Source organism: Aspergillus candidus (assembly GCF_002847045.1).
Source record: "Aspergillus candidus strain CBS 102.13 unplaced genomic scaffold BDW47scaffold_8, whole genome shotgun sequence".
NCBI classification, from domain to species: domain Eukaryota; kingdom Fungi; phylum Ascomycota; class Eurotiomycetes; order Eurotiales; family Aspergillaceae; genus Aspergillus; species Aspergillus candidus.
Window position 1 is genome coordinate 644,594 of NW_020194013.1, and position 21,384 is coordinate 665,977.

Genomic DNA, 21,384 nt, shown 5'->3' on the forward strand with positions numbered 1-21,384 from the left:
CTTTTGGGGTATCTGCCTGATCTAGAAGCGTCTCGGTCATCAAGCATTCAGGCATGAAAGTCTATTCAATTCACAGTATAACTAATAACTCATAACTTGGTCCAGGTCCAGCCCTTGCACCAGTTCTCTCACCTTGGACATGTCCTCTGGCGATCATGACGTACCGATCATGGTATGTAAATCTTCCATCAACTCCCCGTGGTTGCCAACCCATCCACAACTACCTTACTTTATGCTATTGCCTAGCATCGCCACCATGCAATTCACACCGCACAATTTCTGAACACACCGACACGCAACCCCTATTCCGTTCCAGAAGAAACCTATGAAAGGAACCCCCACATAGGCCGGTCACAGCCCGGTATACCATAAATAAAGGGTTGGTGCGAACGAGTCAAGAAACAACCGCGCTCTCCACCACGTCTTGGCGCCGGAGCGGGGTATTTCGGAGGATGCACGAAGAACTGGCAAAACCCGGTTCAGGGCGAGAATGTATGGTACCGGAGTACTATGTGTAATTCCGGTTACCGTCGACGTTTGCAGTACTGTGTACTAGATTTATGCACATCGTGTGGTTAATAATAGGCTGTTGTTCTGTTTGTTTCCTATGTCCACCGACGTTGACGGGGGGGGGAGGAAAAGAAAAAGAATACGACTCAGTCCTCTCAGTAAAATTAATTCTATAGGCTTGATATGGAATAGAGGACTACGGGCTAAGCAAAAAATTGAAAAGCAAAAAATAAATTCGTATTGCACTGGCCGGGAGTCGAACCCGGAGCTGTTCTTAGCCTTGAATGGAAGAGAACGATGTTACCGCTACACCACCAGAGCAGTTGATTGATTGAGGTTTGATATCTTTGCTCTATGTTCCTATGTTGTTCTATATCATTATCGATTCAAAATTGCCGGTTGCGATTGGACTACGAGTTGGATTCAAAGGCAAGCAATGGGCGAGCTTGACTTTTGCTGCGGATATTATGTGAGTGCTTGTAAATTCCAACGTGGGACCGTGTCATGGGTATGGGGAAGCACGATAGGATAGGCAAGACGAATATATATCTACACCCGCATATATTCATATCCTCCGCCGAGTAACCTCGCATTCAGATCAATGATCACCAGATTCTCCTCGCTGGACCATGTAAGAATAGAAACCCGCTACATTTATCTATACAATAAATTCCTTTGCCATCTCAGTAGTATCGTCCATTAGCTGCTCCTATGTAAACACACGAACAACGACGAGCGGCAAGCGGACGGACCTTATCAGTCCCGATTAGATATCGAGCGACAAGCCACCCCAAGAAAAAAAAAAAGTTCTCCGTCCGCCTCACCCACCCATCAACATCCAGAACCACCATCAACCTCAAACCACACCCATCATGCCTCACAAGCACAAAAGGCGCGGAAATGACGCGAAGTAAGTTGGCGAAACCGAGTCGATACTTGAGATCGTAGCTCGCGCAATAGCTAACCCACTTGGACCACAGCATCTACGACCTCCCCCCGTCGATGATCGCAAAGGCCCTCCCCGTCCGCGACCCCAACTCCAAACCCAAGAAGTACGGCAAAGACGGAAAGAAGAACCAGAACCAGAACCAGAACCAGAACCCCAAAGACGCAAACGCAAAGAAGACGGACCCCCAGGATAAACTCCAAGCCCGTCGCAGGGGCGCCACCGAAGATGATACCCCCAAGGCCTTCCTCCGCCTGATGCAGCGCCAGCCGCGCGGGAAGCTGGCCGCCTCCGCCGCCGCCGCTGCAGCCGCCGCCGAAGCAGGGGAGAAGAGCAAGAAGCGCAAGCGGGACGGCGCTGATAAATCCGACAACGCGGCCTCACGGAAGAAGAAGACGGGAAAGCCGGCGGCGGCAGCGGCGGAGACGAAAGCACAGCCTGGGCCTGAGCCTGCGGCGGCGGATGTCAAGCCCCGGGCGACTCCTAAGATTCTGCCCGGGGAGAGGCTGTCTGATTTTGCGGCGCGGGTGGATCGCGAGTTGCCGCTGTCTATGATGAACAAGTCGAATAAACCGGCGCCGTCGGATTTGCCGAAGGTTCGCGATCACCGGTTGACGAAGCATGAGAAGCATTTGCGGCGCTTGCAGGAACAGTGGCGGAAGGATGATGTTACCATCAGGGAGAAGGAGGAGGCGCAGAGGGAGGAGCGCGAGGAGGAGATGGAGGAGCAGTTGGAGCTGTGGAAGCAGTGGGAGGCTGAGGGTGGGGCGCGCAAGGCGAAGAAGAAGGGCGGTCCGGCTAGGAAGAAGGCGGGTGGTGAGGGTGCTGGGGTTAAGGGTGATGCTGATCCGTGGGCGAAGTTGAATAAGAAGGAGCGCAGCAACAAGCCGGCGAACTTGTTTGATGTTGCGGAGGCGCCGCCGCATCTTACGAAGCCTACTGCGAAATTCAAGGTCCGTGATGGTGCGAGGGTGGACGTGGCCAATGTTCCGGTTGCTGCTGGTAGTTTGAGACGACGAGAGGAACTCGCGGGCGAGAGAAAGAATATCGTCGAGGAGTATAGGCGTCTGATGGCCGCGAAAAGGCAGTGATTTTTTCAGATACCCTGTTATACACGACAGATTCTACGTTAATTTTTGCTTCAAACAACAAGCCATATTTTGCATACATCTAGCTAAGTAGGATAACCCAAGTAGTAAACCCAAGTAGTATACAAGTGTACGGTACAGAGAAATTATATGCAACCTGCCATGGCTTTTTATGTACAATAATCTACCGATATCCCAAAAAATAACTTGCTATAAGAACCCAACAATTCTAGCGACCCCAAGTCTACTCCTCCTGCTGCAGGGACTTGACGTAGTCCGCCGCCTTGGCCTTGGTAGCCTCGACCGTCTTCTCACTGCCACTCTTCTCCTCGAAAGCGAGCCACTTCTTGAAGAGGGCCTTCGCCTGCTTGGGCCGGACCTTCTTGGCCTCTCCCACGGAGGCACCGCCCTTCTTGGCATCCCGGATACCAAGGACGCGCTCAAACAGGCGGCGCACTTGCTCCGCGTCGCCGGCCTTGATTTCCAGGTCGAGAAGGACGTTCCAGAGATCGAGCCGCTTGGGGAAGGACGACAGGAGTCCTTCGAACACGGTGCGGCCGCGCTCGACGTCTCCGTGCTCGGAGCGGAACTCCAGCTGTCCGAACTTGGAGGTCAGTTCCACGTGGGTGTGCTTGGGCATGGACTGGAGAGCGCGGGGCAGGAGAGCACGGGCACGGTCTGGCGCCACCATGTTGTCGAATAGGAAAGTGGCGTAGTTGATGAAGAACTTGGTCGAGTTGAAGATCTTCTTCTTCATGGCGGCGTAGAAGAGATCGTTCGCGTTCTGTTGACAGGAGTTGTTAGCAAGACGTGACACGATGTAACCCCCAAAGTTTCAACATACCTTGTTCTTCCCAGATTGAATGTAGATACTGAGCATCCGCTCGTAGACCTCCTGGGTATCGTTGTATTGACAGGCGCGCTTGAAGACCTCCTCCAAGGAGTCGTCATTGCCGTACGTGTTCTCCAGGTTGAGCAACGCCACCCAGATATTCAGCTTCTCGACATCCTGCCCGATGGCAATGGTGCGGAGCGCACGCTCGGCAATCTCCCTGGCCTTTTCGACCTCACCCAGCTCCAGCTGGAAGGCCATGTACTGAAGCCAGAGGAGGGAAGAGTCAGGCTCTCCAAGCAAGAGTCGCTCGTAGTCCGCGACGGACTGCGGCCCATTGGCGTCCAACTCACCAGTACGGTCGACTTGGATTTCGGGCTTGCGGTGCTTCTTGCGCTTCTTGCGCGACTCCTCGTCATCGGAATCGGACCGCGCAGCTTCATCGTCGTTGCCGTTGATCTCCCCGTTCCAGTCGAATCCGCTGTCACCGAGCCCGCCTTCGCGGGTTCGGGGAGCACTGACCATCTCTTCATCGTCGCTCGCTTCGTCGCCGCTCTCGCTCTCGCTTTCGAGCTCAATTCCTCCCATAGCGATGTCGCTATCCTCCTCCTCGTCATCGTCATCTTCATCATCGTCATCAATCTCGCTGTCATCGCCTTCAATGTCGACGCCGCCCGAGCCCTCAGACTCACTGCCACTGTCCTCGTCCTCGAAGTAGGCTGCCTTGAGTCCGAAAGAGATCTTTCCTTGAGCACGGTCGATCTTGAGAATCTTGGCCTTAACGGCATCGCCCTCCTCATACACGGTCCTGGCATCGTCAACCCGGTTTTCAGCCATCTCCGAACGATGGCAAAGACCGCTGATGTTTGCAGAACCGTCGACGACAATGAACGCACCGAACTCTTCGACCTTGCGGACCTTGCCGGTGACGATCTGACCAGGCTTGAGATCGTGGAGAGTAACAGGGGCTTTGTAGTTGGGATCTAGGACGGATTCCTTAAGGCTCATCTGCAATTTTCCTTGCTCGGCGTTGGCAACGGTGACGCGGCCCTTCACCAGCTGATCGGCCTGGAAAGAGTCCTTCCATTCCTTGAGGTAGGAGTCCGAAAGGTCAGAGACACGAACGTAAGCGGTAACGCCGTGGCCCACGGTAACGAAGAGACCGTTATCGGCAACTCTCCGCACGAATCCGCGAACGACGTCATTTGCCTTGAGCTGCTTGATCGATGTGATTTCTTTATCTTGCACGGGAAGCGACGAGCTCAGAACCTTAGATGGCCGAAGGGAAAGAGAGATCTTCTTGTTGGACTTATCAACGCTGATGACGCACGCACGCAGGACCTCATTCTTTTGATAGATCGTCGGGTTGGCCTTGCTGTAGTCGTCCGCCAGATCGATGAGATCGACTGCACCGACAATCGACTCAGAGAGTTGCATGATGAGTTGACGCTCAGTGATCTTCGTAATTCTGCCAGCCAGCACCATGCCCGGAGCGATATCGGCAAACGCAAGTTTATCCGAGCGATGCTTGGCCGAGAAATCAAGTCGACCATGAGCAGTGTCAACGGAGATGACGTTGACCTTCAAAGCAGATCCAATAGGGAAATGCTTTTCAATGTTAGTCAAGAGCGACAGGTCGTCAGACGCATCCATAAAGCGCAGCCTGCCCCGAACGTTCGGCGACAGATTAACCCAGAAGCAGTCATCGGCGATGTTATTGATGAAACCCAGCTGGGATGAGCCCACGGGTACCTCCTCCAGGTTGAGCATTTTAGGATTGGCGGCCTTCAGGAAGCTTGGCTTGATGGAAAGCTCGAAAACGGGGAACTTCCCCGTACGGTGACTGATGGGCAGGAACTTGTGGTTGCGAGCGTCGTGGACTCCCAGAATACGCGCCGAAATGACATCCTTGGGTCGGAAGAATCGCAAGGGCTGCTTTCGGTCCTTGATGTCCTCTAGCTTGTCGAAAACCTCGGACATGTCGATGCGGCCCTGGACATTATCTGCGAGTTGGACATTGACCTGGGTGGCCTTGACGGAAACAACCTTGCACTTGACAACCCTCCCGAAGGTGAGTTCGGACATGGTGCTGATACTCTCATCAACAGCATTGGCGACAGTCTCATCTGTCGGAGTATCCTTGACTTTGGTAGAAGATTTGGAAGTTTTCTTCTGGATGCCTGCGCGGGTCGGCTCGGCAGGGTCCATGCTTAGGATGAATCTCCGGAAGTCGAGATCGATCGAATGGACCGTAGCCATGACAGTCTGAGATTTTTCAAGATTGAAACCTGGCTTGTTGGCATTCTCAGCACCGACCAACCGCTTGGGGACCAAGCCGATGACGCCGCCCAGGAACTCAACAAACACGCCATCAGGAGTGATGTTACGGACGAAACCGGTGACCTGAGCGCCCTCCTGGAAATCCTCGAACGCCTCTGGTAGGTGGCCCTGCTTGGCAGCCTTCTTCAGACTAGCCCTTGCTGAGACCTTGATGAGTCGACGAGAGCGCTGAATATCGAGGACAAGGAGATCATTGAGCTTTTGGCCGACCCGGATCTTGGAGAGAGTTGAGACCTGTTTGTTGAGAGAACCGTCGGCAACATGCTCGAGATTCAACCGACCGACAAGTCCAAAGTCGTCCAGCTTGAGAAGCAAGTCATCACTTGACTTCTCAAAGACCGTGCCCGTGACGAGCATTTTCGGATGGATCTGTTCGAAAGCCTTCTTGTAGCTTTCGGTGAACGTGGAAGGATCCTTGCAAGACACTGCCAACTTTCCAACGACTGGGTCCACACTCAGAGCATGGACACTAACCACCTGGCCTAGTCTGAAGTGTTGCGAAGGATCCTTGATGAAGGCCTCACTCATCTCCGACACAGGAAGGAAGCCCCGAACAGAACCGTAGAACTGCACCACGGCACCGTGAGGCTGGAGGTTGACGATGGTACCAGGGGACAACGACCCAGGCACAATGTCGTCGTAGTTCTTCCAGATAGCAGATTCACTGTTCAGCAGACTCTTCTTCAGGGTCAGCCGGATTTGACGTTTCTCGAGATTTACCGACAAGATCCTGACGGAAACAGTCATGCCCTCGCGGAATTTCTTCTCGGGAAACTGGAGAGGAGCATCCGCAAAGTGCATCGACGGAACGAGACCAGTGATGCCGTCCGCCAATGAGACAATGAGACCATCCACACCGGTAGAACCGATTAGCAGCTTCTCAACCGTTCCTTTGACCACAGCGCCGATGGTCACATCCTCGATACGGAGGAAAGGCTGATCAATGACCTTCCTTTCAAACGAAAGCAGATACAGGTTGTCAAGCGTACTGTAGCCGACGACCCTAGCCTCATGGGTAGTATCAAGTTGGAAAGGTCCATGGTCAGCCGAGATGTTTTCAACATTTCCATCCGCTAATCTGGAAACATGGACAAAACCAATATGCTTTGTCGATCCGATCTGGACGTAGACGCCCAGGCCCGGGTCGACCTTGATAATATTGGCCTCTGGCACCACTGCGGAGATGGCTGGTGCGTCGTCGGAAGAGCCAGGGCCCGCACGTTCCGAGGAAAACTTGAGGACGTGGTCGAGGATGGAAAAGCCAACCTTGTAGGGCTCGGACGAGGGAAAGGTGCAGACGAGACGACCCTTGACCTTGGCGCCAATTTTGAACTTCGTGGTGAGATCGTCCTTTTTGGAATTACCGCCAGATTGCACAAGGTCGACGGTGGTATCCAGCATGCCCATGATCTTTCCAATCAATCCGTTCGGCGTGACCTCCGTCAGGAGAATTTCAGCGGCGGTACCCGGGATGAAAGAGTTGATAGTCGGGGCTGACTCGAGATAGTGCGACTTCTTGATAGAACCGGAGGACTGAAGGTTGGCGGACAACTTGACCACACTGCCACTGGTGTTCTGTCCAGTGATCATGCACAGAAATACGGCGCCTTCTTTGATGCTGGAGTAGTCGGTCTTGGGATCGATTTCCTTGGAGGAAACGAAGCCCTTGATGTCGGCGCCTTCGATGCCCAGGTCCATGACCAGGCCGTGATCTTCGACACTGACAACAGACGCCTGGACAGCTGTATTTGTGACCAGATCCGACTTGAGAAGGCCGTGGTTCGCTTTCCTTGGGTCCACCGTAAGCTCGATGCGCTTCTTGCCCTTGGAGCTAGAGGCGTCCTTATTCCCAACCGAGACGACGTATGCACGCAAGTACTGGCCTAGATAGAAGTACTTGTGCAGGTCCAAAGAATCTTCGTCCTCGTCCTCATCCTCCTCGTCGCTGTCCTCCTCTTTCAAGAGTGCCTCAACCTTCTCCTCGAGCTTCCGCGAGACGGCGGTCAAAGGGACGTAGCCCGTGAGGTTATTGGGCAAGGAAAGACCGATATCGTGAGCATTGATGCTTGCAACCTGACCTAGTACCATGGATCCCGGAACAAGCCGCTGATTTCATCAGTAAGTGGACTTGGATGTGGGGGTAATAGATGCCGCGGCGCAGACATACCTTGAAGTTGAGACCTTCGATCCGCACCGTTTGCTCCTCCTGGTGATCTTTCTCCGCGCGCTTCTGACCCTTCGTTTTCCGCTTCCGAGACTTCTTCGCAGTGGTATCATCGGCGTCGTCCATCTCTTCATCCTCGTCGTCATCTGCTTCCACATTCGCGGAAGAGCCTTTCGGGCCTTTTTGTTCGAATAGTACATCCTTTGTTGCTTGAATCTGGATCTGTTTCCGCTCCAGCGGCGTCAACACGCTCCCTCCACCACGAGGGAAAGAGGGCTCATCATCGCGCAGCACTGTGAGCTCAGAGGCTTTGGGAGCGGCACTCGACTTCTCCGCAGAGGCATCTGATTTTGATTTCTTTTCGTTTTGGCGGTCTTCCTCTCCGACACGCACACGTTTCTGGGGCTGACGAGCAGTCGCCTCCTCTGCCACATTGCCCTTGCGCTTGATAGGAGCCATTGTGGAAATGGCAAAGTGAATGAGGCTCAAGCGCAGACTCGTGGAGCTGCTTTTTTCAAAGCTTGAGATTCCGTCCGGACAAAAATTTCGGCGGGCCCTTGGACTAAAAAAAATAAAATTTGATGAGCAGAATGGGAAAACTCCGCTCTCCACTCTGACCGCCTTCCTTATTGAGCCAACCCATGGAGCTTAATTAATGTTGCTCACCGCCTGCCTATTAAAGCCCATCCGCGTCACGAAAAGCGCACGTCGCGCGCCCAGGAGATTTCGAGCCTGCATTTCTTCGCCCTGCGGCCCTACTGGCTCCACCGGCCTTCTCTCTCGAGCCCCATCTCTCTCTCTTTCTCTCCTCTTCCCTTCCCTTTCCTTCCCTCTCTTCCCCGTGTTTTGGTAGAATGACTTTGTGTTTCCATTGGTCTTTGCGGCACAATGGATGGCAGTCTTGACCTTCCCCAAGTACCTCGATCTGAGCCGGTCTTCCCCCCAACGTCCTTCCAAGAGATCCCTTCGTCCCCTCCGTCTATAGCATCCGATGCTGGAATCCGCCGCAAACCGAAGAAACCTCCCCCGGTGACGCCTCGCTCGTTTAGAAGATTTTTTACGCCTCGTTCGATGCTTAATGGCGGAAACAACTCTGGGACTGTGAGGACGAGCCGTCAGGCCTTGAAGGCACTGAGTTCACCGGCCGTCAACCGCTTGGGTCCGGCTTTCACGAAGACACTGAAGGCCGTTGGATCTCGGCCTGACCCGGCAGAACTTCTGCGGACACCGACGAGGAAGAGGAAATTCTCATTCTCGTCCATTGGTTCGCTTCAATCCTCACCTCTGAGAAAAGTCCGTGCGAGGACTCCAGTCCAGGATGATGAGGAGGAGGTCGAAGTCGCCATTAAGGACTTCGATGTCCCCGCTGATACCCACGCCGTTGAACCGAAGTCGCTCGCTGTCGCAAAACCACAACGGCCCGTCCAATTGGTCCGTCGTTCCAAGGCCCTGCAGACCTCGGGCGGACTGTACATGAGAAGTGTGCACGGATCCCAGGCGAACCGAGTGACTCTACGATCCAATACCGGAGCCGGTTTGTTACCACGTATTGTGCTTGCTCTCTTTCTTGTCTAACCACTCGAAACGTTGTTTAGGCTGGCAGGATCTAACTTCGAACTTCTACTCCCAACCCTCCGATAGCTATGCCTGTGCCAGTTCCACGGGGGACCGCCTTGCACTGCCGTTTTGCACTGCGTCCTGCAATAGTGAGTCGAATTGGTCTGGTTGATAGTCGAAAGATCTCGTACTAACTTTTTGCCAGCCAATAGTCTTGTCGCGATAGGCGATGAAGAAGGAGGGATTCGACTTGTGGACTCCGCCAAGGATGACAAAACCGGATTCTCCAAAGCGTACCTCTCGTTCCGGCCCCATATGAATGCGATAATGGATCTGGAGTTCTCATCTGATGATATGCTTTTGGCCACGGCTTCGGGGGACCAGACAGCTCTGGTCATTGACATGGCCACTCAAACCCCCATTTATTGCCTATCGAATCATACGTCTTCGGTAAAGCGAGTGCAGTTCCAGCCAGCGGCCAATAACAAGGTTCTCGCGACCTGTAGCCGTGATGGCAACGTTAATATTTGGGATCTCCGTTGCAAGGGGTTTGAAAGACCGTCTTTGCAGGTCCGCTGTTCCCTCGAATCGGAGGCTGATTACCCGGCTGCCCCAACTACGTCCAAAATGACCTATCCCCAGGTCTTGAACACTATCCATGGGGCGCATGCGTGGATGCCGCAGGCATCCGTGTCGGATAAAGCAGAGCCACAGATTGGCCGCTCGGACATTACTGTGACCTCGTTGGCTTTCCTGCACCCCGGCCGCGAGAATCTTTTTGTCACGGCGTCTGAAGCCAACGCCTGTGTCAGATTATGGGATCTCAGATCGGCACATCACAACCGTCGTGGCCGTCCCGTCCTCCCGCTTTCTACTACCCGGGAGCCGGACAGCCACATCAAGTATCGACGATTTGGACTTACCTCAATGACACTCGGTGGGGATGGCTCACGACTTTACACATTATGTCGAGACGGAACCGTTTACGCTTACTCCACGTCACACCTCATCCTCGGACATGCCCCAGAGCTTTCATTGAACAACAGCCGACCCCGGCGCTCAGGAGGCTCTGATAAAGAAGGCCTTGGCCCCTTATACGGGTTCCGCCACCCACGGCTGCAGGTCGCATCATTCTATGTAAAGGCCGCGGTCCGCAAAGCCTCCGGAGACAAGCCCGAGATGCTTGCTGTCGGAAGCAGTGACCACTGCCCCGTACTATTCCCCACCGATGAGAGGTTCCACCATTCGTCACCCCAGAAGCCGCCCACCACGGACGGAGAGGATCCGCTTCCCCAAATGCCGTTTCCCTCCACCCGCTCTGGCCTCCGCCGTACAAACTCAGGCGTTGGCTTATCCGGACGGCTCGAAGACACCGTCCCGATATACCAATCGGGGACTCCCCTAGTCGAAGGCCACAAGAAAGAAGTCTCAGCCGTATCTTGGACCGCTGACGGCGAACTGGTCACCGTTAGCGACGACTACAGCGCCCGATGCTGGCGCGAGGGGCCCGAGGCGCGAGATCTACGCACAGGCGGGGAAGCAGACGGACGGAGATGGAAGTCCGGGTGGGCCGATACCAAAGACTCGTACGATGACGACGAGGAATGAGTCTTCATCCTCACACCCATGCTTGTGTGATCGATTCTTACTACCGTCTTTTCTTTCTTTCTTTTCTTTTCTTTTTGCATGGAAGGCATTGCGGGCGTCACGGCACGGATATTCCTTTTTGAATTAGCGGGCGTTTTTCATCATGGGCCCGTTAGGGCTGCGGATTTTTCTACCTTTTAACTGCTTGACTTTGATACCTACCAGGCATACCATATCATATACATAGGTTGCATAGCGCGAGAAAAATAATCGGTGCCGGGGTGGCATGTCTCGTTTTGATATTTTCACCTTGTAGATTTTGTTGTTGGTCGGCTCTACTCTGACTTCTGGTTGAGATGATAGCATATTCATTAGGATGCGGAGTAGGGGTGTTACCAGAACTGGTGAGCCTGTTGCGTAGTAGCCGTTAGACTGGATAAGAAGAAACTACGAGGGAGGTTGGGGGTTAATTGGGGTTGTAGCCCAGGACCAGCTTGTCTATGCTATCCTCGGCGAGATGACGAGATCACTACTACAACGACAGCAGAGAGAGAACCCGGTAAAAGAACCAAAACTGAAATGAGCAAAGCGAACAGTTGTGGATTCATGTTCATTGCTATTAACTGAGTACTTTCTAACAAATGTACGGTGGGGTGCACATTACAGTAAAGTGAAGATTTGGAGACTCATTAACACCTTATTAAACTTTTCTCTTTATCTTTCAAATCGAATCTAAGTATTCCATGAAGGCCCAAACCAGTCGTTATAGCTGAAAAGGAAACACAAAAAGAAGAGCTTCACCCCGTATGCTCTACCTTTAGTGACCGTGTCCGTCATCCTGCCTCTGCTCCGGGTCCAGCTTGATGATCGTGTCGATGCGCATGATGGAGATGCAGGCCTCGACGGCACTCTTGAGCTGCTTGATCTTGCCCATGCTGGGTTCCAGCACGCCTGCCTTGAGGGTGTCGTGGACGCGGCCCTTCGATAGATCGAGGCCGTAGTTGCGGTAGGTCTTCTTCTTGGCGATGGCCTTCTCTTCTTCGTTGGCGTCGCCGTCCTGCACCCGCTGGGAAAGGGCGTGGCGGACTCGGAGCTGGGCGACCAGCTCGGAGGAGTCCTTGGCGGCATTCACGGCCAGGGTCTTGGGAATCACGAGGAGCGACTGGGCGAATTCGCCGATGGCGAGTTGCTCGCGGGAGCCCTGTTGTTGAAGTTAGAAAAGAACATCCGTGAACCAGGCTAGCGGAATAAGGGCAAGACATACCACTGTGACGGCGAATTCTTCGAGATAGATGTGAAGGGCCGTCTCGACGGCACCGCCACCGGGGACGATGCTGCCACTCTCCAGAGTTCGCTTGACGGCACACAGCGAATCGTGGACTGAACGCTCCATCTCGTCTAAGCTGAAATCGTTGGGTCCTCGGAGGACAATGGACGCCGCGGTGTGGACCTTGGTGCCCTTCACCAGGATACACTCATCGTCGGATACCCGCTCTTGAACAACTTCATCCGCATGTCCCAAGTTCGAGGCCTCGAACTTCTCGTCTCCGTTGAGATCGGAGAGCGAGCTGACCAGGGTGGCCCCGGTAGCCTTGGCAATGCGTCTCAAGTCCTCCTTCTTGCAGCGGCGAACAGCCATGGCTCCCTTCTCAATGAAGGTCTTCAGCACCATGTCGTCGATACCCTTGGTGGTGAAGACGACATTCGCCCCCGACTTGAGGATCATCTCAACCCGCTCCAGGACGATACCGGACTCCCGCTCACGGATCTTCTCCAGCTGGTCAGGATCCTCGACGGTGATCTGAACGCCGAGCTTCATGCGCTCCTTTTGCAGGTTCATGTCCAAGCAGGCAATCTTGGCATCAGTTATCCGGGTCTTCATCGCCTGGGATGCAACGGTGCAGTTGAGGGCGTAACCGTTGACGAGGAGGGATTCGGTGCTGCTCTTTCCGTGGGCCTTGAGCAGGTTGACAGCCTTGACGGGATACTTGATCTCGCCCCTCTGGTTCGCCGATTTCACCAACAGCATCGCATCGACCACCATGTTTGCGAAGAAGTCCGCATCCGAACCGATGATCTTACTGGACATGGAGGTATTGGCGATGTTTACCAAACTATCCTTCCCCAGCGTCTCGACCTTGGAGGTGATGTTCTCGTTCATGTACTTCACGGCCTCTCTCAGGGCCAGTCTGTAGCCATTGATGATGGTCGTCGGGTGGATACGGTTCTTCATCAGTTCGTTCGCTCGTCGGAGGAGTTCGGCGGCAATCAGGACCACGGACGTAGTGCCATCGCCGACCTAATCAGGGGAATCAGCACGGAGCCGGAAACCGGGTGGTTTGGGGATAAAAACTCACCTCCTTATCCTGTTGTTGGGCCAGATCCACGAGGATCTTGCCAGCGGGGTGCTCAATGTCCAGAAGACTGAGGATAGTAGCGCCGTCATTGGTCACCGTGACATCCTACAGATAGCTTCGTCAGGAGAGAGCTCGATTGAAGAGCGCGGGGTCGGAACGGAGAGCGTACACCGATATCATCCACCATCATCTTATCCAGACCGGAAGGACCGAAAGAGCTCTTCACGACATTTGAGATCGCCTGAGTTGCCAGGACTGTGAAGAACGAGAGAGATTAGCGAACTGCGATCGTAGGAGCATGCGAAGGATGCATAAGATTGACCTACCATTCTGTTCGCGGACATCGGTGCCGGTGATTTTCTGCCCACCCAAGACTGTGCGTGGATTATTTCAGTCAGCGGGGGAGACATTCAGGAGGGGGTAAGTGGGGGGAGGACTGACAGAGAGTGTCCGCATTGCGCGGAGCCTCGAAGATGCCTGCCATAATCTAAGAAACAGACGGAGAGGGAGGATGGGGAGGGATGGATTGGTGAGGTGAAGAGGAGGGGGGGAAAGAAGATGATGAGGTCGTCTCTTGTCCGTCTGTTCTGTCTCTCAGGCTGTTCTTGGCCGATAGAGAGTTGAGCATAATTATGTTTTGGCGCTAACCGTTCTGCCGCCGCCGGGCGGTGAGCCCCTCTCGCGCTTCCCCATCGGGAAATTCGATTCCATCCCACTTTTGCCGCACGAGGGGCTTCTCTTCTTTCCCACACCGTTTGCTTGTCACCTCGTTCTCCCTTGACCACGCGCTTTCGTTTTCTTCTCTGTCAGCCGCCCCTCCGTCAAAATGGCAAGCCAGTCCGCCGACGCCTCCATGGCCTCTGACGCCCAAACCCTGCCTGATCGCACCCAGAACCCCGCTGATAACGCCCCCGCGGGAGAGGTCTCCAAGAACGCGGCGAAGAAAGCCGCCAAAGCTGCGAAGATGGCTTCCGACAAGGCCGGTAAGGCCGCGAACAAGGGGTCGGGGAAGCAGGAGAACAACAAGCCTGCCGCAAAGGCCTCCAAGAAGAAGGCTGACGGTGCCGCTCTGATCGGCATTGATGTGACCAAGGAGGAGGACTTCCCCGGCTGGTACCAGCAAGTCCTGACCAAGGGTGATATGCTGGATTACTATGATGTCTCGGGGTGCTTCATTCTCAAGGTAAATGACCCCGGTGGATTTGGTGGCCTTTGATGCGGGCCTCTTTGTTGTTATCGACGTTTACTGACGCTACGAGTTTTAGCCTGCCTCGTTCTCGATCTGGGAGGAGATCCAGCAATGGTTCAACACGCACATCAAGAAGATGGGTGTCAAGAACTGCTCGTTCCCTCTGTTTGTCTCGGAAGATGTGCTGCAGAGAGAAAAGGATCACATCGAGGGCTTCGCCGCCGAAGTTGCCTGGGTGACTCACGCGTAAGGCTCCGATACCATATCTTGGATATACCTTCCTCCTGTATTCGTATGGCGTACTAACGTCATTGTCGTGAACAGTGGCTCCACCCCTCTGGAGAAGAAGATTGCGATCCGTCCGACTTCGGAAACTGTCATGTACCCATACTACTCCAAGTGGATCAGAAGTCACCGTGACCTTCCCCTCAAGCTCAACCAGTGGAACTCCGTCGTGCGCTGGGAGTTCAAGAACCCCCAGCCGTTCTTGAGAACCCGTGAGTTCCTGTGGCAGGAGGGCCACACTGCCCATTTGACCCAGGACGCTGCCCATGAGGAGGTCATCCAGATCCTGGACCTGTACGCCCGCATCTACGAGGAGCTCCTGGCCGTTCCCGTGGTCAAGGGTCAGAAGACGGAGAAGGAGAAGTTTGCCGGTGGTGCCTACACCACCACCGTGGAGGGCTACATCCCCTCCACTGGCCGTGGTATCCAGGGTGGTACCTCTCACGGTCTTGGTCAGAACTTCAGCAAGATGTTCAACATCACCGTCGAGGATCCCTCCGCCAAGAGCGACGAGAAGAAGCCCCCTATCCACGTTTGGCAGAACTCCTGGGGTCTCTCGACCCGCACCCTGGGTGTCATGGTCATGATTCACAGTGACAACCGTGGTCTGGTGCTCCCTCCCCGCGTCGCTGAGACCCAGACCGTCATCGTCCCCGTCGGCATCACCGCCAAGACGACCGACGAGGAGCGCCAGAAGCTGTACGCCGAGATCGACGGCCTGGTCGCGGTCCTCGACGCCGCCGGCGTCCGCGCCGTCAGCGACTTGCGCGAGGGCTACTCCCCGGGCTGGAAGTTCAACGAGTGGGAGCTCCGTGGTGTGCCTCTGCGCATCGAGTTCGGCCCCGGCGAGTCCGCCGGCCACTTCGTCACGGCCGCCCGTCGCGACATCCCCGGCAAGGACGGCAAGTCGACCGTCCCGATCCCCGAGCTGTCGACCGCGGTCCCGGCTCTCCTGGAGACCATCCAGGGTGACCTCTTCAAGCGCGCCGACAACGAGTACAGCACGCACCGCAAGATCATCACCAACTGGGAGGAGTTCACCCCGGCCCTGAACAGCAAGAACGTCTGCATGATCCCTCACTGTCTCACGGAGGAATGTGAGGACCAGATCAAGGACATGAGCGCCCGCAAGGCCGAGGAGGAGACCGGCTTGGCCCAGGACGCCAAGGCCCCCAGCATGGGCGCCAAGTCCCTGTGTATCCCCTTCGACCAGCCCGAGGGCATCAAGAAGGGCGAGACCAAGTGTGTCAACCCCAAGTGTGACCGTCTGGCAGAGAAATGGTGCATGTTTGGCCGTACGTATCCCCTCAATCAGCTACCAATCCCACACATAACGAAAACACCTACTAACGATAATGATTCATTCAGGTTCCTACTAAACACGACTTAGCTATTCCACATATAGAGAGAGAAGCTATTTTACTTTACCTACATTAGCATGGTTGCTATGAGACTTATGAATTTTATTCTGTTCTTTTCTTCTTCTTATTAAAATTTTCTTATCGAATCCCCTTTTTACGACCATTGTATATGTTTTGTTATTTCGACAAGATGCGAGAATTCGCCTAGGGAGGAGAGAAGAGTCATGTGGAACGTATCATCTGAAAGATAGCGTGTGTCAAGCATAAGAATCTTTTGACATAGGATAAATCTCTAGGTACCTACAATACGAGCTAACCGAATTGAATGAATGAACGAACGACGAACGTCAAGTTGAAAAAAAACTTTGTTAAATCAAGTAAAACCATCCGAGAGCTAAATTCCATGGAAAAAAAAGTCACCGAAAATCGCTAAGTAAGCTGGCTAATAACAGGAAAACCGAAATGCATGCATGCAATGTAGATAATTGAAGAAAAAGAAAAAAAGAAAAGGTCAAGAAGCCCCAATGAACGAAGGAGGTGTGGAAGGTAGGAAGGTAGGAAAAAAGGAAATGGGAAAGATTGGTAGTGAGTGAGTGAATGTCTGTGAAGAGTGAAAGGTTTGAAAAAGGAAAGGCTGCGCTGGAAGCGTCGATGATGATGGTGATAAGACACAAGGAAAAGGAGGTATGTGGAGGATGACTGGTTACTAAAAAAGCAACGATGGGATGGTCAATAACCATATTGATCACCTATGCAAAGAGAGAGAGAAAGAGGATGGAAATGAGGTTTTTGAGAGGTCCAAATGGGGCTTCTTGAATGCAAAGTAAAGTTGATCCTTGGATCAATAGGTCTCAACCGAGCGCGTATTCCGAACGAGAGGTATGCGTCTCGTAGATGAGCTGGCCTCTGAACCTGCAGTGGCAGAACCTTTGAGGCTGACGCTTCGACCGGAGTTTCGCGGCCAGTTCATCAGCTTATATGCAGTTCGCGGGGTTGTATTTTCAGCAACGAAGACGACATTGTTCTCGTCGACACCGTGGATCTGAAGCTGTGGGCTTTCGATACTGGGTAATTGAATGACTTCTTCATCGTCGCTATCGTCAGCTGGGAACCTGGGGCGGTTGCTGTTCAGAGAGGGTGAGGTTTGCGCGCGCATGTAAAAGACGGAAGGGGTTTTATGCAAGGTTTCGGACATGCCGTTGGACATAGAGCCAATGGGTTGTTGGGCCTGTCCAAGGTTGCGACTCGCTCCTGAGGCTTTCCGTGACCGGGTCCCAGTAGGTGGCTTCTGTGTTCGGTGTAGCAAGTCCATGTAGGTTATTTGCTCTTCGGACTGCTTGGCGCTAATTCCCTGATGACTAGGGTCTAATGTGTCGAAGAATCCTGGAGAAGGGGGAGGAGCGTCGGTGTGTCTGCGTCGACCGCTAGACTCAGAGGTTCGTCGGGACATAAGAGAGGGGACGCTTGTGGAGATACTCTGGTGCAGCTCTGAGCCTCTTCGGTGTCTCTTGAAGGAGCTCTTTTGGATCAACTTGGAGAGTTGGCTGTCTTTTAGGGAATGAGCCCGGTCCATGCTCGATTGGGAGGAACCTCCGCTGCTGAAGCTTCTGTCGAACGAATCCTGATAAGGAGAGGGAGTAAAGGGAGGACCAGGTTCTGGAACAGGCACACGGCGAAAGGCTTCGTGGGAGTTGATCTCCCGGACGATAGCATCCTGCAGAGTTTCGAAGGTAGGGTGTGGCGTGATGGCGTGGGTAGAGGTGTACGCTTGTTTGAACATGTCCATGATCTCCGCAACCTTTTGGTTAGCAGATGGTAAAGCGGAGATTGGTGTTGGAGTTGATGCTAGCAGAGGACTATTCATAATCTCTGCGATGCTAGGGTTTTGCTTCGTTTCTAAGGAGCTCGGGGTCGGCGGCTGTATGGAGCGGTGCGTTATCTTCGTAACGGACTTTTTTTGCGAAGCCAATTCCGTATCGATAGAAAGATCCCTAACATTCTTCTTTACACCAGGCCTTGTGGAAAATGATGGCGCGCGATTGCGCGACCTCACCTGAGGTTCTGGGCTGGAATCCGAATTGGATGATGTTTCCCGCGTAGGTTTACTTTGTTTCATGCTCGCACCACGCCTCGTCTCGATAGGCAACGTTGGACTGTCCGGGAAAGGCATGATGCTCCACGTGCTGCCCCGTTTATAGGGAGCAGGAACACCAAGCAAGCCAGCCCCAGAGCTCGGTTGAGGGTTTTGTACAGAAGCAGTATCTGGGGCTGATAAATTTGGCGCTGACTTTTGAGGCCGAAGTGGGGGTCTCCCGACGCCCGCGTCCCTTGCATTTGCTCTTTGTTCCGAGACAGGGACGTTGAGGTAAATGGATTGGGTATCTTGGTTGGTTGTTTGGCCTTCCCTTGTTCGAGAACGCCGCCGACTGTTTGTCTCCGTTGCGAGATGTCCCGAGTAGCTAGTCTGTAGGTTACGGCTCTGTGTTTGAGAGCTCTTACTGCGAGACAACGGACTTGTATGGTGCCGTCCCTTGGTAAGGTTTCTGTCGGACGCATCTTCTTGATGTAGGACGGATAATAATCGCGAGTATAGATTCTTTTTGCGGGGCGGTTTTTGGAGGAAACGGGTCATGTTTCGTTCGGCAATGTCTTCATTATAAGGGGTGATCGGAGACATATTCCTGGTAGGCTGCATCTGATACCGATGGGAAGAGAACAAGGCATCGAGAAGATCGACATGACGGGGTGTCCGTTCCGTAGGACGAGTCGAAGAGCGAGAAGAGGCTGTTGGCAGTCTCGTCGGCGACATTGGCCGCGTCTGAAATTGATCATGTAGAACTTCGAACTGTTTTTCAATCTGTTGAAAATCACTTCTTGCTTCCATGGGTTGCGGAGTCTTGTAGGCCAACGGTTGGAACTGGTTGCATGCTAGCGGGCTCTCGGGCCCAACATCCCGCTCCCCTGTAGAACATATTGATATGCCTTTATCCGCATGGAAGAACCGTTTCAGAGCCACCATATTCGATTAGGCGTAGGGGCGCGAGGCTATCTGCATGGCAATGCTGAGCCCCTAAATTGCGAGAAAGTAATCCTGTGATTGTGTGTAATGCGCTTTCTGGCTGCTGACAGGAGGTATACTTCCAACAAGAAAGCTAGGTAGGGAGGCTTTGAGAATCGAGAAAAGGTAAGGAGTAAATAGGGAGCGGGGGACGGTCAGAGTCCAACAGGTGGTGGATCAAAACCTTATAGGGATTGGATAGATAGAGTTGAAAGAGAGTAGTGACCTATGGATTGACGATAGCATTGAGATGCTCACGTGCTCATGTGAGCCCGAATTTGCCTTCACGATATATGCCCATTGGAGACAAAGGAGGGGGAGAAGAGGGAAAAAGGGAATGGAAGAGAAACAAGATTGGTCCGGAGGGGCAAAGAAGTAAGGAAATAATTTGCAATCTCAGGTGTCTAGTTCGCAGATCCGATACCTGTTCCTGGATCAGGGGGGCAAAGATAGTCTAGTCTCCAGGATCCATCGTGACGGTGTGAAAGACAGAAAGATGGGGCTGAGCCGATGGACGGCTGAGGGAAGAATTTACGGAGAAGCACGTCCGATCACAAAGGCGAAGACCAATAAGACTGTGGTGACCTAACCCTGACCCGCATCAACTCGTCCGATGCGCTTTTTCTTCCTCGTTCTCTGCCTTGCTCTGGCCGTTATGAGCCGACGAATAAGCCCGTTGCGCGCTACAACAGGCCATTGTTGTGTCCAACGTGCAGTGGCACGGCCCTAACGTCTATCTTGCATAGTGTGCTCTAGGATGTCCAGGTTCTTCCACTTGACAGCGATACTATTGAAATTTGATCTGCAGGTGCTGCCATTGAATCCGGTCACGTCCACGCCAATGGCGTCGCGGGTGGATATCGAGACGGATGATGGATACCGGTTGTATTGAACGTGTGGCCCCACGACGTGGTGGATCGTTACTCCCGAGGGAACTTGTGTTGGCCCGGCTGGACCACTCCTGGTCAGAACAGCTCTTGGGGCCAGACAGCTTAGGGACCCTCGGGGATTCAAAGGTCTGCCAGTCGCGAGCCGGGAAATTGCACATTATGGAGCCCGCACACTCTTATGAAATTAGCGGATGCGAGATGGACCTTTTTATTGGCATATCGGGAGGGATCGTCCGAGGACAATGAACCGTATTGCTTAGCGTGATGCATTCGCGAGCCGAGCTTCCACCATAATTTGAGCGCACTAAGCACAAGATAATAATACGGAGTAATAATGAAAGTAAAGCATTAATGATGATCCATTCAGCCTTGGACCTTGGGGCCAAATCAGGACTGTGGATATTGTATCTAAAATAGCTCGGTGGCCGTTGGTTGGGTGTCAAGTTTGAGGTGTCAACGATGGCACAGGTAGAACTCTCCCTGAAACTCCGTCCTGGTTGTCTTCATGTTCCTCTGAATAGCGAGGATATGGCATCCACAAGTTGCGTCATCTGTTTTGTGTGGTTGAGAGAAGACTTACGTAGCTCCTGATGCACCATCACCATTCACCAATGTGTAAGCCGTTCCCTACTCCAAAGGGAGAAAGGATCGAACATCATCACCCAGAGCTCCAAGAAAGCCCAGATGAAGCGCCGATAGCAGATAGGTCCAATCTCGATTGAGAGCCCAATCGAAATGGATCTCAAGGGAAAGTTGGGAACCAACGAAAAGACGCAGGAAGGAGACAAAGAGACTTGGCGGTCAGCATGGGAACTAAAGAGTCAAAAGTACTGCCCGGGAAATTACACCGCCATGGCCAATAGTTTACCGTGCTTGTCTCCTGCTAGTATCAACAACCCCGTTTTAGGCTTCAGCCATTTTTGCCTCCCCCTGACACTAAAAGCTGTGCACATGCATACTTGATCTGCGCATTAGACGGTTTGAGAGATGGGATCGTACTCCAATGGCTGGTGCAGGCAGATATTGTCAGAACCTCCGTGAAAGATCTCAATTGACAGCAGTTCGGGACTCCCCCTGAAAACGGTTGATATTGGATATTCATAAAGAGAACACCGAGGAGGAGGACCGCAAATAATTACCGGACTCATTTATACAGGGAATCGACTAAAGCGCTCTATTTGGATCGACCATGTCCTCCCGTGACCCGTCCTTGTTCCAAG

At 53.3% G+C, this 21,384-nt stretch overlaps 6 protein-coding genes and 1 non-coding gene across 7 annotated transcripts; 3 read left to right on the forward strand and 4 right to left on the reverse strand.

Moving 5' to 3' along the window:
- Window positions 1-751: 751 nt before the first annotated feature.
- Window positions 752-831, reverse strand: BDW47DRAFT_t41. The gene has a single exon. It is a non-coding gene; the product is annotated as a tRNA-Gly (tRNA).
- A 551-nt stretch (window positions 832-1,382) lies between these two features.
- Window positions 1,383-2,547, forward strand: BDW47DRAFT_123638 (uncharacterized protein; the record flags this gene model as incomplete). Its single annotated transcript, XM_024816092.1, has 2 exons — window positions 1,383-1,420; window positions 1,491-2,547. 2 exons carry the CDS (start codon window positions 1,383-1,385, stop codon window positions 2,545-2,547), a joined length of 1,095 nt encoding a protein of 364 aa, XP_024674642.1.
- Window positions 2,548-2,674: 127 nt separating this feature from the next.
- On the reverse strand, window positions 2,675-8,411 carry BDW47DRAFT_89555 (putative rRNA biogenesis protein RRP5). The gene is made up of 3 exons (XM_024820163.1): window positions 7,884-8,411; window positions 3,389-7,822; window positions 2,675-3,328 (listed from the first exon to the last, which is right to left on the reverse strand). Exons 1-3 carry the CDS (start codon window positions 8,337-8,339, stop codon window positions 2,789-2,791), a joined length of 5,430 nt encoding a protein of 1,809 aa, XP_024674643.1. The 5' UTR covers window positions 8,340-8,411; the 3' UTR covers window positions 2,675-2,788.
- A 240-nt stretch (window positions 8,412-8,651) lies between these two features.
- BDW47DRAFT_101449 (WD40 repeat domain-containing protein) lies at window positions 8,652-11,324 on the forward strand. Its single transcript, XM_024811660.1, has 3 exons — window positions 8,652-9,414; window positions 9,476-9,586; window positions 9,643-11,324. The coding sequence occupies exons 1-3, from the start codon at window positions 8,769-8,771 to the stop codon at window positions 11,043-11,045; spliced, it is 2,160 nt and encodes a 719-aa protein (XP_024674644.1). The 5' UTR covers window positions 8,652-8,768; the 3' UTR covers window positions 11,046-11,324.
- Window positions 11,325-11,701: 377 nt separating this feature from the next.
- On the reverse strand, window positions 11,702-13,948 carry BDW47DRAFT_89561 (chaperonin-containing T-complex alpha subunit TCP1). The gene is made up of 6 exons (XM_024820164.1): window positions 13,823-13,948; window positions 13,708-13,755; window positions 13,551-13,636; window positions 13,382-13,486; window positions 12,289-13,323; window positions 11,702-12,225 (listed from the first exon to the last, which is right to left on the reverse strand). Exons 1-6 carry the CDS (start codon window positions 13,863-13,865, stop codon window positions 11,842-11,844), a joined length of 1,701 nt encoding a protein of 566 aa, XP_024674645.1. The 5' UTR covers window positions 13,866-13,948; the 3' UTR covers window positions 11,702-11,841.
- A 168-nt stretch (window positions 13,949-14,116) lies between these two features.
- Window positions 14,117-16,492, forward strand: BDW47DRAFT_89568 (proline--tRNA ligase). Its single transcript, XM_024820165.1, has 4 exons — window positions 14,117-14,564; window positions 14,647-14,816; window positions 14,895-16,150; window positions 16,224-16,492. The coding sequence occupies exons 1-4, from the start codon at window positions 14,208-14,210 to the stop codon at window positions 16,232-16,234; spliced, it is 1,794 nt and encodes a 597-aa protein (XP_024674646.1). The 5' UTR covers window positions 14,117-14,207; the 3' UTR covers window positions 16,235-16,492.
- A 137-nt stretch (window positions 16,493-16,629) lies between these two features.
- On the reverse strand, window positions 16,630-19,799 carry BDW47DRAFT_101452 (uncharacterized protein). The gene has a single exon (XM_024811661.1). It carries the CDS (start codon window positions 19,233-19,235, stop codon window positions 17,058-17,060), a length of 2,178 nt encoding a protein of 725 aa, XP_024674647.1. The 5' UTR covers window positions 19,236-19,799; the 3' UTR covers window positions 16,630-17,057.
- Window positions 19,800-21,384: the final 1,585 nt, after the last annotated feature.

Excerpts from the sequence above, each read along its gene's own strand:
- BDW47DRAFT_89555 (XM_024820163.1), bottom strand. The coding sequence starts at position 8,339 with ATGGCTCCTATCAAGCGCAAGGGCAATGTGGCAGAGGAGGCGACTGCT. Across the intron at positions 7,823-7,883 it reads TCGAAGGTCTCAACTTCAAG|CGGCTTGTTCCGGGATCCAT; the intron begins GTATGTCTGCGC and ends TGATGAAATCAG. Across the intron at positions 3,329-3,388 it reads TTCAATCTGGGAAGAACAAG|AACGCGAACGATCTCTTCTA; the intron begins GTATGTTGAAAC and ends TCCTGTCAACAG.
- BDW47DRAFT_101449 (XM_024811660.1), top strand. The coding sequence starts at position 8,769 with ATGGATGGCAGTCTTGACCTTCCCCAAGTACCTCGATCTGAGCCGGTC. Across the intron at positions 9,415-9,475 it reads ACGATCCAATACCGGAGCCG|GCTGGCAGGATCTAACTTCG; the intron begins GTTTGTTACCAC and ends AACGTTGTTTAG. Across the intron at positions 9,587-9,642 it reads TTGCACTGCGTCCTGCAATA|CCAATAGTCTTGTCGCGATA; the intron begins GTGAGTCGAATT and ends ACTTTTTGCCAG.
- BDW47DRAFT_89561 (XM_024820164.1), bottom strand. The coding sequence starts at position 13,865 with ATGGCAGGCATCTTCGAGGCTCCGCGCAATGCGGACACTCTCT. Across the intron at positions 13,756-13,822 it reads GCGCAATGCGGACACTCTCT|TCTTGGGTGGGCAGAAAATC; the intron begins GTCAGTCCTCCC and ends ATCCACGCACAG. Across the intron at positions 13,487-13,550 it reads TGATGGTGGATGATATCGGT|GATGTCACGGTGACCAATGA; the intron begins GTACGCTCTCCG and ends AGCTATCTGTAG.
- BDW47DRAFT_89568 (XM_024820165.1), top strand. The coding sequence starts at position 14,208 with ATGGCAAGCCAGTCCGCCGACGCCTCCATGGCCTCTGACGCCCAAACC. Across the intron at positions 14,565-14,646 it reads CGGGGTGCTTCATTCTCAAG|CCTGCCTCGTTCTCGATCTG; the intron begins GTAAATGACCCC and ends TACGAGTTTTAG. Across the intron at positions 14,817-14,894 it reads GTTGCCTGGGTGACTCACGC|TGGCTCCACCCCTCTGGAGA; the intron begins GTAAGGCTCCGA and ends TGTCGTGAACAG.
- BDW47DRAFT_101452 (XM_024811661.1), bottom strand. The coding sequence starts at position 19,235 with ATGGTGGCTCTGAAACGGTTCTTCCATGCGGATAAAGGCATATCAATA.